This window comes from Macrotis lagotis, chromosome 1, assembly GCF_037893015.1.
Source record: "Macrotis lagotis isolate mMagLag1 chromosome 1, bilby.v1.9.chrom.fasta, whole genome shotgun sequence".
NCBI classification, from domain to species: Eukaryota; Metazoa; Chordata; class Mammalia; order Peramelemorphia; family Peramelidae; genus Macrotis; species Macrotis lagotis.
The window spans coordinates 642,587,533-642,603,221 of NC_133658.1; the positions used below are offsets into that span (position 1 = coordinate 642,587,533).

Below are 15,689 nucleotides of genomic sequence, written 5' to 3' on the forward strand. Positions count from 1 at the left end.
TGGGAGTGGGAAGATGAGGAAGAGTCTGATGTGAATGAAGGTGGTGTTCAGAAAGAAGAGAACTCTGTCCTGGACCTCCTGGGAGCTTTTGGGGGAAGGAAGGGGAGAAGGAACTTGATTAGGCTGACGATGGGCTAGGTGGACAGCACCAGATGCCAGGGAGGAGGAGTGGGGGCGGAGGAGGCCATATCCCTTTGTATCATGGCTACTGACCTGGGGTCCTATCCCTAGGGGGACAGGAAAGTTGGCAGAGAGAGGGGCATGAATCCCAAGGGGAAGAGACACCTCTCCTAGAATTGGCCCTCAGCACAAAAGGCCTTCCCTGAAGGCAGGGGGGAAAAAAACGGTTCCTTTTTTAGGGCAAATGGGAGACAAAACACATGGCTGTCTATGGCTTTTGATTCACTGTGCCTGTCACCCCAACCTCCCAGGAGCTTCACCCTGCTTGGGAGGATGGGGAGAGGTCACTGGGAAGAAAAGGGACAGGAGACATTTAGGGGTGAGGGGATTTGGACCAGAAGGCATGGGGTACAGCAGGACCACTGGCCAGTTAACTTAATATCCAGAAGGGCCCCAAGAGGCTGTTCTTGCTCAGACAGTCCCCATGGTGGGGGTGGGGTACTAACTCAGAGACTTTCCCTTTTTTCCTTCCCCCTTTAGTAAGAGGAAGTGGGGGGGGTGGCTTCAGGGGGACGCTGGTGTAGGCACAGTGCCAAGGGCTAACTAATGAGGTCAGCTCCAGTAGGGGGCAGTTCTGGCTGGCACTATGACAACCTGTGGGGTGGGGGAACCTCAAGGACCCCAGGCCATCAGGATGGGGGGAGAAAAATCTTTCCAAAATCCAAAATAGAACTTAGGAGGGACTGAATGGGAAATCCCTGCTTATGGTCCTAAGTTGGGGTCAGGATACAGTAGAAGGAGAGGTAGCAAAGGCAGACACTCCAGACAAAGCAACACAAGGAAAGAAAGCAAGGACCTGCCACTGGGGAGACGCTGGCAAGACACATTCAAATACATGTGGCCTCTAAATGTCTCAGCAGTATGGACAGGTTTCAGGACTCCCAGAATCCCAATCCAGCCTGCTAGCCCCCCACCCCCTGGAAGTGTTCGGGAGAAGCCTGCCTGGATAACCTAAAGCACATGGGGAAAGGAGGAGGTTATGGGGTCACGATGCTCTTGGGGGGTGAGACCTTGCACTAGAGGCCTTTCTGCAAATGGTGAGTGTGGGTGTTTGCATGTCTCTGGGAGAGATGTCAGAGGGCTGGGTTTTCTTTGGGGGGGCGAGGGGCAGGTTAGGAGGGAGAACATAGGTTACGGAAGGGGGCAATTTCTTTTTTTCCTTTTTTTCCCGAGTCGTCTATTAAAATACAGAAATACAGCACACGCACATACTGGCACAAAGCGCAGGCCTTATTTACAGCGATGATGGCCAATGACATCCACCCACCTTGTCTGCATGGGCAAAGCCAAGGGGAAGCCGGAGATAATCGAAGCGTCAGCTACACCACTGGAGAGGCTGAGGCAGTGGAGGGATAGGCAGACAGAAGGGAAAGGGGAGGGGGCAGTAAGAGGAAAACCAAGAAAGACAAGGGAACTAGAGGCGGCCAGTCAGACAGAGACAAAAGAAAAGGAAGAAGAGGCACTATATCTTCTTCCTGGAAATCTCTCACCCTCCTCCCAGCACAGTCTGGGACCCAAAAACACATGTTTTTCACTGATGCTGAGCAACCAACAAGAGGGGAGGAGAGTCAGACCAACAAACTCCCAAGAAATTGGACTAGGGAGGAAAGGGGAGGAAGCAAGGGAATCCTGGGGCTGAAACCGAGTAAAAACCCAAACCAAAATGAACAATCCCCCCTCCCACCCCAACTATTTCACCCCAAGCCAACAGCATTATCTGGTTTCCACAGATGCCACTCCAACACACAAGGACCCCCCACCCCCCCACCCCATGACACGAGGCCAGTCAAAAGTTGTAGGGGATGAGTTTTTTAAGTTTGTAAAAATTTCCCATACCACATCTTCCCCAACTCCCTAGCCCAAGCTATCTAGAAGGGTAGGTTGGCCATGTTGCCAGGCCCAGGGAGGTAGCCCATCTGGCTGTCCAGAGACACGCTACGTTGCCGCAGAGGGTGGGACACCATAAGATTCTGCTGAGGCGGGGGGCCCATTAGGGAGCCTTGGGGAGAGAGCATATGGGGGGGCTGACTATATACCTCCCCCCCTACACCCCTCTGCTTCATCAGCATGAAATTCTGCTGGGCCATGAGGCCTTGAGGAGGGGACATGACCCCCTGATGGAGGCCATGGGGCATCATGCCTTGCTGTGGAGGCACACCTGTCCTGCCCAATAAGGGCATCTGTCCGGGGTGGCACATGGACATGTTGAGACCCCTCTGGACACCCTGCTGACCTGGGATGTTGGGGGGCCGGGAAGGGGTCTGCTCAGCCATCATGTTCTGAAGGTTCATGAGGTGGAGGTTGGGGGGCTGAGTTTTGGGAGGCTGGTTCTCGCTTTTGGGGAAGTATTGCAGGGTGCTGCTGGGCTTCTCCGAGGGGATAATCCGGGACAGGTCGAATTCAGGAATGCCTGTTGGGGTGGGTCTGATCACCTCGCTCAGCTCAGGGTCATTCAGCACTGAAGCCACACCAGGCAGCACACCTGGAGGGTATGGCTCACCCATTCGCCCTGCCAGCCCCTTTCCCATCAGATGCTGCTGGGGTGGCAAGGGGCCTGATGGTTGACTGGGCAGGTCCTCAGGGGGCAGGGGCATCCCGGGTGGATAATGTTGCTGCATGCCGGGACCCCCACCCCCACCTCCCCCAGGGGGCATGGCACCATGGGGCTGCTGAAGTCGAGGGGGGAACACCAGCTGGTTAGAGGACATCATTTGGGATGCGTTGGGCATGGGGCCACAAGGAGGGTTCAAGGAATCTGGGGCACCAGGGGGCATCATCATGGAGTTTGGGGGGGGGCCACCAGGCCCCTGTGCATTGGGGTGCAGCGGAATGTTGGAACCCATCGGGTTGGGTGAGGGCAGCATGGCAGGTGGGGGCTCATGAGACAGGGGCTGTTGGCCAGGCAAGTTCATGCCCATGGGGCTCTGGGCAGCTGCCGAGTTCAGGTGCAACTGGTTGGGCTGGTTGGTGTTGATCCCTGAAAGGAAAGGACAAAGGGGTCATACATGCCTTCTGCTACAAGGAAGCAGCCAACCCTTCCAGCCTTCATCTGCCATCTTTTCCTTTGTCCTTGTTAAGACCCAGTACCCACTGGTCATCTAACTTGAAGGTTGGCCTTCAGGGTTCTGATTCCTATTCTCCCCAATAAGCTCTGGGGCAGCAGCAAATGAGCTGAGGTTGGAGCATCTAGGCAGCTTCTTTCCTAGTCATAAAATAAGAAGCAGCAGTCCCTTCCCTGGTTCTCAAAGCTCTTAAAAGGTTCAAATGCAATATGCATACGTGTGTGTGTGTGTGTCATATATATATATATACATACATACATATATATATATATATATATATATGTAATGTGATACTTAATTTTATAGTTTAGGCAGTGAGAAGTCATAGTGGACCAGGAGTCAGAAGGATCCGAGTTCAAATTCAGCCTCAGACACTTACTAGCTGTGTGACCCTGGGCAAGTCATTTCACTGTTGGCTTTCAGTTCCTCCTCTATAGAACAAGCTGGAGAAGGAAATGACAAACCCCTCTAGGAGCTTTGCCAAGAAAGCCCCAAATGGGGTCATGAAGAGTCAGACACGACTGAAATGACTCAACCACAATGTCTATATATAGGCACATATATAATTATGATATCTATCTAGCTCTCTCTCTCTCTGATTGATGCTTTTGGGGGGGGGGAAGCCCTATGTGAATATAAATGATTATTAATGTTTGTCCTGTTACTGTGAAATTCTTGCCAGCATCACTTCAATTCACAGCTAATTTGTACCTCCTGGGGGAGGGGGCATTATCCTCTCCTGGCCCTTTAGTCCCAAAATTCCTTCCTTTCTATTCCACCACAAGAGATCAGAACCAAAAGGCCAAGTCTCCAGGAATGTTGGTGTCCCACCTGGCATGGTCCCTGGTGGAAGCATAGGCCTATCAGGCAAAAGTTCATCATCCGAGGTGGCAATGGTCTTGATGGCATTGTGGTATAGGGGGGTGGAACTGGGCATGGCATATTTGGACATCTGAGACATCATCAGCGACAAAGGGTTCTGGGAGGGGGCAGGATCTGGGGAGGAAGTAAAAGGCAGGCTGGGGTTCATGATGCCTCCGGGGGGATTGGCAGGTGGGGCAGAGGAGCTGCTCCGAGGGCCGCTGGGAGGCAGGGCACCTATAGGAGAGAGGGGAGAGAGAGAGAGAGAACGAGAGAGATGATACCTTTGGAAGGCGACTGGAGATATCGCTTCCCTCCTTCTATAGTACCAGCCTGACTACTCCAACGCTATCTACTGACTTAGTATCTTCAGGCACTCAACAACCTCACCCCATAGACACCTCCTTGCTTGTCCAAGTCAGATCCCAAGAAGTTAACCAGGAAGTTCTGGAAGGACTGGGATTGTAATAAGTCTCCTTTCAACCTTCCTATACTCAGCCATTGAGAAATCAACAGGGTAGAAAGGCCACTGGATTGAATCAGGTCTTGAATCTTGGTTCTGCCATTTGCTACCAATGTGTAACTTTGGACAAACCTTTTAAATTCTCTGGGCCTCAAGTTCCTCATGTGTACAATGATCACCTATTAAGAGTCTTTCCAGTTCTAGGTCCTTGGGTCCAGTGTATTTCTGACTCTGAAGCAAATCTACCTAACTCTTGGAATCTCTCCTGCCCTTGGGTTCTGTCTAATATCTTTGGGATAGTCATTGTGGATCAGTGTCGAGATCCATGTGAGCAACGAGCAATGCCTCCCCTCTGTCACCTCCCCTGGTGACAACTCACCTTGCTCCAGATTGCTCATGGTATTGGAAGAGTTCAAGTTGAGAGGTGGTTGCTTGTTCTGGCTGACCCCTGGACTTGGCATGGCTGTCTTAGGTGAGGGTACCCAGCCTGGGGAGGGCACCGCCATGGAGGGAGACTTGAGTCGGCTGGGTGAGCCAGTAGGTGAACGGACACTGAGGGAAGAGCTGAGGACCTGGGGAGACTTGAGGGGTCCTGGGGGGTTCGCAGAAGGCAGAGGCACCATCTGAGAGGGTGTCTGGGGTGACTTGAGGTTGGCAGAAGGCGAAGTAACCAAGGGCGAGTGCACCTGACTAAGTGTAGGTGACTTCAAATGACCCATGCCCGGTGAGCCCATTTGGTTAATACTGATGGTGAGGTCTGAGGGCCGTCGGCCCAGCCCTCTAGCTGGGGCTGGGTGCATGGGTGCAGGAGGAGGAGGGTTGGGTGCTGGGGGAAGGGGCAAGTGGCTAAGCCTTGTGGTACCCAGGTTACCCACAGGCATTGAGCTCTGATCAGGGCTGAACATGTCTGGGGCACTACCCATGTCCTGAGGCATGGCAGGGTAGGGTCCTTGTCCACCAGAGAAGCCCTGTTGGCCCTGGTTGGGGAACTGGGAGGGCATAAGCATCTTTTGGGGTGCCCCCATCATGCCACTACCATTCTGGGCCCGGACACGGGCCAGCTCCTCAGGAGCCAAGCCCTGAGGGCCCATCATGTCTGCAGGGCCCCGCATCTTCTGGGACATCAGCATCTGTTGTTGAGGGGTCATTTGCACATTGAGGTTCATGTTCATGTTCATGTTGACATTCATATTCATGTTCAAGTTGCCAGGCCCCATGGGGGCATCCACATCCCTCAAGCCAGACTGCCCCATGGGAGGGCTCAGGAGACCCCTACTGCCCCCAAACTCCATGCTCATGGGGGCCCCAGCTAGGCCCTCCCCACCTGTCATCTGTGCAGGGAACATGGTTGGCTCCATTTGTCGGTGGGCCTGAATCATTCGCTCCATCTCCAGGCCCTGCCCCATGGAGTTGCCTGCCATGCCCAGAGGGCGCTGCATGCCCATCGTCCGCTTCTCCAAGAGCTGGTGCCGCAGCAGCTCCTCCCGTGCCCTTGGGGTCATGAATCTCTCTGCCTCACTCTGCCCACCAGGGTAGGGAACGGCACCCTGCACAAAGTTGCCAGGTCCCCCCATGGGGGGCAAGTCTTCTGTCCAGCCCATGCCCGGCCTCACAGGCCTCTGCATGGCATTCATTGGCACATCCATAGGCATGTTTTGCATACCTCCAAACCCAGATACCCGCTGCATCTGATTGCCAGGAAAACGAGGTCCAGGAAACGGATGCCCTGCTCGGAGCTGCATTGGGTCCTGGACATCCATGGGTCCTCGCAGCTGGGCCCCCATGCCTGGAGGCCACTGGTCCCCAGGCTTACTATGGTAAGGGGGTGGGGGGCCCCGGACCATCATGCCCCCCATGCCCTGGGACAGCATCATCTCTTGCAGGGGTCGTCCCCCATGGAGGCCAATTTGTTCCTCTTTTCGTCGCTTCTCTTCATAATATTCCTCCTGCAGCTTGCGCCAGGCCACCTGCTCAGGGGTCAAACTGTCCTGGCTCAGCCGCTGCATCATGATGTTCATTTGCTGCCCCATGTCACTGCCTGGGTGGTGACCTGGAACTTCATGCTCCAGCCCAGGGCCCCCAAGACTTTGGGTCTGGGAAATCATAGACTGCAGGGGCTCCTCATATTTCTTCAGTCCTCCAGGAGGGGGGGCTGGGGGCTGCTGGGGAGCCGGGGGAGCTGGAGCTGGTGCACCCCCCTCCCCTGTGGCTCCTGGTGGGCCCTTGAGGAAAGGCTCAGTCTCCCCACTTCGAAGCAGCAGTCGCTCGATATCACGTAGCGTCTGTAAGGATCGCTCCCGATGCTCCAACTGTTCCTTTGATAGGCCCTCAGAACCAGGCAGGGCTCGCTGCCCATTGCCTGTTGGAGTACCCTCCCCTAGCAAGGCAGGACCCCCAGGGGTACCACCAGGGTCTCCTCCTGGGGCCAGGGGGTTTGTGGCAGTGGCAGCTGTAGGGGTGTTGGGGTGGGTTCCCCCTGTTGCATTGCTGCTGGTGGCTCCCACAGAGTTGGGTGTTAGATCCCTGTGGGTATCCTCAGGTGGCCCTTCTGGAGGCAGGGAGGCAGGAAGAGCTGGAGGGGCACTGCCAGGAGGTGGTGGAGGTGGTGGTAAAGGCGGTGGCTGGGATTGTGGGGTGCCCGCTGAGGCTGTGCTCAAGGGAAGTGGTTCTGATGTAGGTGGCACCTTTGGAGCCTGTGGGACAAAAAAAGCAAAGTATGAGGTCAAGGCAAGAGGCAAACGAACCCACTTCTCAGAGAATGTTAGGCTTTCCCTCAGGTACTGACTCTCATGCCCATCTCTCAGGAAAATTTCTGGATTGGGCTCATCTCTAGCCTTACTCACCTGGTCCAGCTTGGCACGGGGTACATTTTGCTGGTGGTAGGCCAGAATGGAATCAACTCGGCCCTGCAACACTGCCTCAGCTGCCCTGGAGGGTCACAGAGAAACACCAAAAGATAAGCATGATAAAAAGCTAACTGGACTCAGAAGGAAAGTACCCTGCCTTCCCAAAGCTGATCTACCCATGGGCTGACAGTAATCCCAGGATCCCCTCAGGAATTGCTAAAACATCTGGATTCCTAAGGAAATCTCAGAGAAGGGGCTGGCAGAACAGGTGCGTTCTCCCCCAGTAGCACTTACGTGTTCGCAAGGTGGGTGGTGAAGACATAGACAAACTGAGCAGCGGCCTTTCCCGGGCCTCCCAGGCTACCAGGGCCCTCTGGCCGAAGGCCAGCTGGAGGACCATGGGGGGGTCCAGGAGCATTGCTCTCACTGAGAGGTGGTGGCGGCGCTGGACCTGGGCCAAGCTGGGTGGTGGCCATGGCTGGGTCTGCTACATTACAATCTGCAATGGGAGAGGAGGAGGTGAAGGAGGAGGAGGAGGAGAGAAAAGAGGTGAGCAGGATGTGACACTGTCCCAGGACAGCTTCACTGATGGTGGTTGGGGGAGGGAGCTTGTTCCTAAGGGAGACTCAAGTTGGAGGAGGATCTCTCCTTACCAATCAAAACCAGGCTGGAACAATCACACACAAATGGTTAAGACACCTATTCCTAACTAGTTCCTAGTGACAAACTGGTCATGACTGCCCTCAGTGTTTGTAATGTTGTCACTAGGCTGTCTGCTATCTCTTGGACAATTTTTGATAAGTGCTAACTATGGTGGGATAAGAAGGGATGGTGTTTTTGTATTTATGTAAATATATACTATAGTCCAATCGATTAAGCTATAGAGGACTGGAGCAGTAAATCCTGAGCAGCAAGGGGGGGAAGGGAGAAGGAAGAAGGTGAGGCAGAGTAGGCAAAGCCCTGGTCTTGAGCTCAGAAAAGCAAGTACTGGCCTGATTCTCCTCTGTGATTTGCTATGTGACCTTGAGGAAGTCACTTGAACTCATATACCTTGGTTTTTCTCTTCTACATAATAGGGATAATAATACCTACTCTTTGTCTTCTGGGAATATAGTGAGGGTGAATAAGTTAATAACTTTGTGGGATGTAAAGTATTATTAGACTCTCATACCCATGACAGGGACTGAAAAAAATTGGAGGCAGCTCTTTGTTCAAATAATGCTAACATAGTCAAGAGGAAGCTTCTACTTCAATATAGACCAGCAAAGAGAAAATTTCTGTTCTCTAACACCCTTCATTTCATTCAGTCATTTCATAAATAAGCTGATCACATGGGCTGTGGTGGTGGGGAAACATGAGTATGGATGGCTCAGTGCCAAACCACCCCAAGAATATAAAAACTACTCAGCCTCTCGCCTTCTAACAGTGGTTCACAATAACATCATTTAAATCAACAAACATTTCCTGAATAGAAGACCAGTAAGGTACTAAGTTAAGTACTAGAGGCACCTGCACTTAAGAAATCTGAATTCTAGTTGAGGAGACAAGATATAGAAAATGATCATGATCTCAAATAGAATGCTCTGGAGCCTGGAAGGGAAGCTAGTAACTAGGAATATCCAAAGCATAGCTTCGACTAGGTGGGCTTGAAGGATGGGAAGGTTGTCTTCTTTGTCTATAACCTAGGACAATTGGAATTTTCTCCATATCCTGCACTGTAGACTAACCATGGTGACCCTGCTTCCTGTATTCCAATGGGGGTCAAATTTGGGCCATGGGGTAGCTAGGATCAGATTAAAAGGTAACTGGAAAATGTTTAACAAAATCACTCAAAACACAATAAAACATCAGCAATATTAATTTGTGGTTTTCTAAGATGATTCTATTTGAGTTTGACACTGCTGCTGTATGACATGCTCAGAGGCAGTCTGGTCTTCCAGTTCATTCATCTGACAAACATCTGTTGAAACACCTACTGTGCTAGTGCTGCCAGAAACTCAAAGTTTAGATGAGACTTCATCATGGACAGACATCACAGAGCTTTCAGTTTAGTAGGGAGCAATACTAGTCATCTTTATGTATGAGAATCTTTTCACCCCAATTCCTCTATAAGGCCCCTGACCTGAAAAAATCTGTATCATTCATGCACTAAATACAGATCAAATGAATGATCAATCAATCAATTAACACATCAGCAGGAATTTATTACAGGCCTATTATAAATTACAGCTACTGTAGAATAAGAGGAAAAAATAGTTTTTGTCCTTGTCCTATCATAGAAACTTCTAGTGTCCCGTGTGATTTTGTGATACATTTCTGAGGTGGTTAGAGGAAAGGAAGGGAAACAGTGGAACATCTAAATGGCCCCTAAGCCAAGGAACCAGCTTGTCCCAGCTGAAAGAAAAGCATGAGCCAGGCCCTCCCTGAACAATCCAGCAGGTGGCAGCACAAGCCAAGGAGTCAAGGTGGCCACTCGGGCTTTCCAGGGATGAGGTGACTCATCACCCCCAATTCTGTTTAGAAAGGGGGAAACTAAGGTCCAGGGAAGGGCAGGAGGCAGGGGGGAGGGACCACCATGGGGTCCCTCGGGGTCCCCTTGGTCAGAGATAAGATCGAGTCTTATCTACCTAGGAGAGGTGGGTGGTGCCTGCCCATTGAGAGTACCTTGAAAGCCAGAAGAGGAGGGTCTTGAGGGAGGGTTGATTCTGGGGTCTGACCCTAGGGGTTTAGGTAAAGCTGACCTGGCACCTAATTCCCCATGGATGGATGTGGGCTCCTTGCTGAGGTCCTGCCTCTGTTTCTAAATGACACCTTGGCTAGGCTGCTGTACCCCAAAGCACCCTTCCCTCCTGCCCCCCCCCCCACACACAGGGCAAAGGCTGAGGAACCTCTCTTTCATCTAGCTAAAGGTTGGTATTCTTGCCCAAATGGGAACTCACTATGGGAGGCCCCAATGGGTTTGTCGTCTTCATCGCTGTCGGGCCCTGAACACCATTCGTCCCCACTGTAGGGCTGCTTCCTCTCCAGTACACAGCGTCGCTTACTCCTTGGTGCCACCTCTATCAGGGGAAGGCAGCATGTGGAAGAAGGGAGAGATGTTAGTGTCTGTTCACTCCCAATCTCTGCTCCCTTCTCTCCTCGGTTTGTTGGCACTACCCAGGCTCTTGTGGGAACCATGCCAGTCTCCCACTCCACCCCCCATGTCACTGGCCCCCAACATACTACCATTTGTTTCTGATTTTGCTCCAAAGCTAAAGCCGACCAGTGCCCCTCCCCCCTACCCAATACCAAGCATAGAATAATCCTGACCACAACTGTTTCCAATTAGGACTGGGGGGGAAGAAGGGGGGAGGGGGGAAAGCTACTCATCCAGGCCCCTGTGCCTTCCCCAAATGGCTCCCACCAGACAGGACACTAGAAATGCCTGGGAGCTAGGACCTACCTGGATTTTATACTTTATCCCACAGGTATTCTCTCCTCCCCCCATTTTTCCACCTAAATATACTTCCCCAATCCTCTCTACAGGGTAGAGGACTAGAGACCCCCTTTGCTGAGAATGAGGCCATAATATGCCCCTTTGGTGACTGGTACTGCCTAGGATGGAGACACTCTCCATGATACCACAATGTCCAGTTCCTAGCTGCTACCTACTTCTACCTCCAACCCCCAAACCACAGCAGAGAAGAGAAACGTCCAATTCTTAAGAGTAGGGGATGCTGGTGGCTCAGGGCCATAGGAAAGGACAGAGAGGATCTTTTAGCTTAGGATGCTATAGGTACCTTTGGCCTCTGGGTCCAGGGATGGGGTCCCAGCTTCTCGCTGTTCCCCCGAGTCCACTGACACACTCCTCTCCCTCTTCACCTTCCCCTTGAGCGAGCCAAAGGGAGGAACAGATGCCTGAGGGTTCTTCAGACTGGAGTTGCTGGGGGAGATCTGATTGGCCTTGGCCCCATGATTCCCTGCCCCCACGCCCTTGGAGCCCAGGTTACAAGTGGGCCCTTGGCTCACATTCTGATGCTGCGACTGAGCCCCACCATTCCCTGTCTTGCCATGATTGGTCAGTTTATTTTCTGGGTGCATTGGCTTGGCTGGGGCTGGAGGGCCTTGGAGGGATGGTGGCAGGATGCCGGGGCCTCCTGTCCTGAGGTGGAAGTGCCTGAGAAAAGACAAAAGAGAGAAGTTGTTAATGTTGTGGGGAATTGGCTTAACCTTGGAGCCCAAGTACCCCTCTGACCAACTCAACTGCTTCCATCAAGAAAACAAAATATCTTGTGATGGAACAAGCTAATTGGCCATCTTGATTTACTCCAGTGACCCATTAGACTGACCCCTTTGGGTTAGATCAGCAAAGGGTCTTCAAGTATAAAGGGGAACCAAAGCCCCAAGCAGGTATCCACCTCAAGTCTCAAATCCACTGACTCTGGACTTGCTGGTTTCTACGGCAACCCCTTCTTCATTCCCATAAATCCTTCATACACTGATAAGAAAGGCTAAAGCCAGTAAGCACCTAAGAGATTACCTCATCTAGCCCTTAAAAGGGAATTCAAACCCAGGTCCTTGTGTTGGCATCCCCTTCCTGGAACTTTTCCCTTTCTCCCTCAAACCTGCCACCTCCCTCCTTAATCCCTAGCTCATTCCTGGTTCCACCAACCATCCCAGCCCTTTCCCAGTCAAGAGGTAAAAAAATGATGAAGGGTACAAGAAGACCTGGGATCCCAGCTTTTGGAGGTCTCCCTTAGGAAAATGGAAAAATGACCTAGAAGACAAGGGTCCACCATGCTAGGTCCCCAGTCCCCCTGGGAAACAGACAGGCAGGCAATCCGAAGGCGGGGAGGGGCAGTGGTGCGATGGACAGCAAGCTTCCCAAAGCAAGAACGGCGGAGCCTCGGAGCCAGGAGCCAAGGATTCTTGCAGCCAGGGCTGTGGGCCCTTTAAGCCCCAGCCCCACTCCCCCACCAGCCTCCCCCCTCCCCATCCCTCTCCCCGGAGACCTATTAATAGCCGCTGGAAAGATCACATCACGGGGAGAGGATATTTATCCCCCCTCATTCCACACCAGCTCAGATTTATTTCAGCTCTACTGTCCTCCTGCTGCTGCTGCTGCTGGCGGCTATAGCCGCCACTGCTCCTGCCACCGCCGTCTGCCTGCCTCTCCTGGGGGGGGGGCAGGTGCCCACCCGCTAGCAGTATGCCCCTTAACTAGACTGCACAAACACTGTCTGGCACATGGGGGGTGGCGGGGAGGAGGCCATACTACATATCTGGAGGTCTTCAGAAGAAGCCAAAGAAGGAGGAGGGGCCCCAGTGGAGATAGCCAGCACCAAGTCCCCGTAAGACATGGCCATTATCTGGTCAGAATCACTCCCTACTTCCCTGCAGCCTTTGGGTTAGTACAACTAACCTGCTGGTTCCACTGGTGAGGAATGAGTTTGCTGCTTTCTAAGGCCAACCCCCCTCCCAAATATCCTGCAGGTTACCCAGAGGTCCTCCTGTCTTCAGGATGCTTTGGCACCCCAAGTCTATCTTCTCTTCTTCCCCAGTCGGGCTCTGTCCCTCGGTACCCACACACAAGTACTATCCCTGTTGGCTGAGTTTCCTCCTCACAGCTCCCATTAGCTCTTACCACCTGATAGAGTTTTGAGTGTCTGGTACCCTATGCCAGGGATTTTGTGACTTAGTGAGCTTAACAAAAAGGAAACCTACTGTAAAGTTAAGAGGGGGCTGACTGGTGGCTCCAACAATCCAGAAGCCCCGAGGATTCTAGGAACTAGGTGGAAAGGGACTAAAGGGCAGGAAAGTTGGAGGAAGGGGTTTGACAGGCTCATAGTCCTCATTATTGGCAATTAAAAGTCATCAGCATCCCCTCAGTCCCTACCATATCCCACCCATCCCCAAACCCCTGCCTTCAGGGAGTTTATAGTCTCAAAACAATTCCCTTGAGAAGTTAACACCAGAGGCCAACAAAGGCAACAGGTTGAAAAGAAGGGGCACAGGGTTTGTAGTCAGCAGACCTGAGTTTTGAAGACTGCCTATGACCTCAGATAAATAACTTAGCCCCTCCAGGCCAGTTTCCTGTCTGTAAAATGAGGCTGGAAGAGACGGTCTCTTCAGCTCTAAATCTGCGATCCAATGATCTGTCATATTTCCTGCTGTCAAGGGCTTGCTCCCCTGAACCTTGCTATCTACCCTTGATTGATGGGGCTGAGGGCAAATAATGCCCACTCCACCCCACCCCAGCCCAAGCCCAAGGCCTGGTCTCAGTCCTAGCCTATCCCCAGCAGGCCTGTGCCGGCAGAGAGTCTTGGCCTGGCGGGGCCCCGGGGCTGCAGCTGGGCTCCTCTGGAGACCAGTAATGTTGGCTCAGATTCCTCCCCAACCGCAAGAATGCAGGAGCCTCCCCTCCCCTCCCCTCCCCCGCCCCCTTAACCCCCCCTCAGCCAGCAGAGCTAGAACCAAGAGCTGAGCTAGGGCCCTACGGGGAGACTGACAGGACTGCAGTCTAATTCCTCAGGCCGCAAGCACGTGTGCATGCACACAGACACAGAGGCCCAGAGACAGTCCAGAGACAGACCCACTCACACGGAGTCAAGAGACTCCGAGATCCAGACCAACACGGAGAATGAAAACAAAGCAGCAGGGGGGACAGACAGCTCCACCAGCACCAATGATCCTGGAAGCTAATCTGTGGGGAGAGGGGTCCCAGACAGAAGAGTCAATGGTTTAAGGATACATAGGAATGGGCCCCCAGCCATAGGAACCCAGATAGAGAAATAGAGGGAGACAGATGGGACCTCCCAACCCCAACTCATGAAGATACACATAGTCACAAAGATGAGTTCACAGACAGACACACAAGTCCAGACGCTTCCTTTCACATCCTTTATGTCATTTCTCAGGTCCCTGATTCTCTCCCCTAATATTCTGAAGTCTCAGGAAAAAGGGGATCATTTAGATCTTTCTATGATCTTCAAGCAGGTAGTGCTTCCCTCAATAGGTTAGGTCCAAACCAGGGGTTACCACTTTCTCCCATTTGGAAAAAAGCACACAAATGTAGCCCCCCAAAGCATATACCCCCAAAACATGCTAAACTATTTTCAAGGTTCAGAACTGCGTGCCTCAAGGTGATTCACTGCTTCAAAAAATCCAAAAGAAATCAAATATTTATTTATTTATTAAGTAGCTGCTATGTGACAATCCCTGGGTGAGGTTCAAAGGTTCTGACTGGCAATTCATTTGAAACTGTCCATCCAAATCACAGATTCCAAATTGAGGGTATCATTTCCAGTTCTCACATTCTAAGAGAACCTTCGTAACTATCAGGCTCCTTATTTTTTTGTTGTTTTTGGCAAGGCAAACGGGTTAAGTGACTTGCCCAAGGCCACACAGCTACATAATTATTAAAAGTCTCAGGCTGCATTTGAACTCAGGTTCTCCTGACTCCAGGACCTGTGCTCTATCCACTGTGCCACCTAGCTGTCCCATTCCTTATTTTACAAAAGAGGAAAATGCATGTGTTAGTAGAAATACTATTATCATACCTCAAGTTAGATGCAAAAGCTTCCCAAGAAACCAGACCTCTGGACTCCTAACCTAGCAACATACCACCTTCCTTGAGGATGAGAATACCTGGGTCTATTTATTCTGTAACCTCTATACAATGTATCACAAAAGACCCCCAAACACACACACACACACACATTCTTTTCACTACTATCCTCCACTTCAGGCCTCAAAAATAGGGAAAGGAGTCTAGATTAATTAGCCAGATTAATATCTGGCATTTGTACCATCCACACTAGACACAAACATTTCCCCACACTAACACCCGGCTAGCCTCCACCCCCTTGGCCTAAGAATGCCCTTCAGCACCCCACTGACTAAGATAGCCAGGACTAGGGGTGAGAAAACTGAACTATGGGCTGATCTAACTGATGGGAAAATTGTTCCCTCAGCCTGTCGCCAGTCAGCCGAAAAAATAGAGAGAAACTGAGAAGTTAAGTGGGATCCTCTGCCAGACAAATGCCTGAAGTTGTAGCCTCAACCCCCTCTTCCCAGGCTCTACCCTCCTCCTCCTCCTCCTCCTCCTCACCTCCGCCCGGTCACCAGGCAAGTTGATTCAAGAGCAGATGAGTCAGAACTTTGCTGTCTCCCTTCCCCTCTCCCTTCTAGAGCCCATCCCCTCCCCCACCCCACCCCCAACTCCCAGGGTCCACCCACCCCAACCCTAACACATAGGATGAGCAATGAGGTGAGGAGATGAGGAGCCCTAGCCCCAGC

The 15,689-nt window shown here is 52.0% G+C and overlaps 1 protein-coding gene across 5 annotated transcripts in view; it reads right to left on the bottom strand.

The window, feature by feature from the left end:
- Positions 1–1,956: 1,956 nt before the first annotated feature.
- Positions 1,957–15,689, bottom strand: part of BCL9L (BCL9 like) — a 30,152-nt gene continuing 16,419 nt past the window's right edge. For 4 of the 5 annotated variants that reach the window (XM_074215216.1, XM_074215213.1, XM_074215217.1 and 1 more), the window contains 7 exons: positions 11,192–11,568; positions 10,352–10,471; positions 7,707–7,911; positions 7,410–7,494; positions 4,946–7,259; positions 4,074–4,340; positions 1,957–3,157 (listed from right to left, as the gene is read on the bottom strand). In XM_074215216.1, coding sequence (XP_074071317.1) covers positions 2,049–3,157; positions 4,074–4,340; positions 4,946–7,259; positions 7,410–7,494; positions 7,707–7,911; positions 10,352–10,471; positions 11,192–11,492 — 4,401 coding nt within the window. In that variant the 5' untranslated portion in view covers positions 11,493–11,568 and the 3' untranslated portion in view covers positions 1,957–2,048. The remainder of the gene's footprint in view (positions 3,158–4,073; positions 4,341–4,945; positions 7,260–7,409; positions 7,495–7,706; positions 7,912–10,351; positions 10,472–11,191; positions 11,569–15,689) is intronic. The other variant, XM_074215215.1, reaches the window with a different exon arrangement.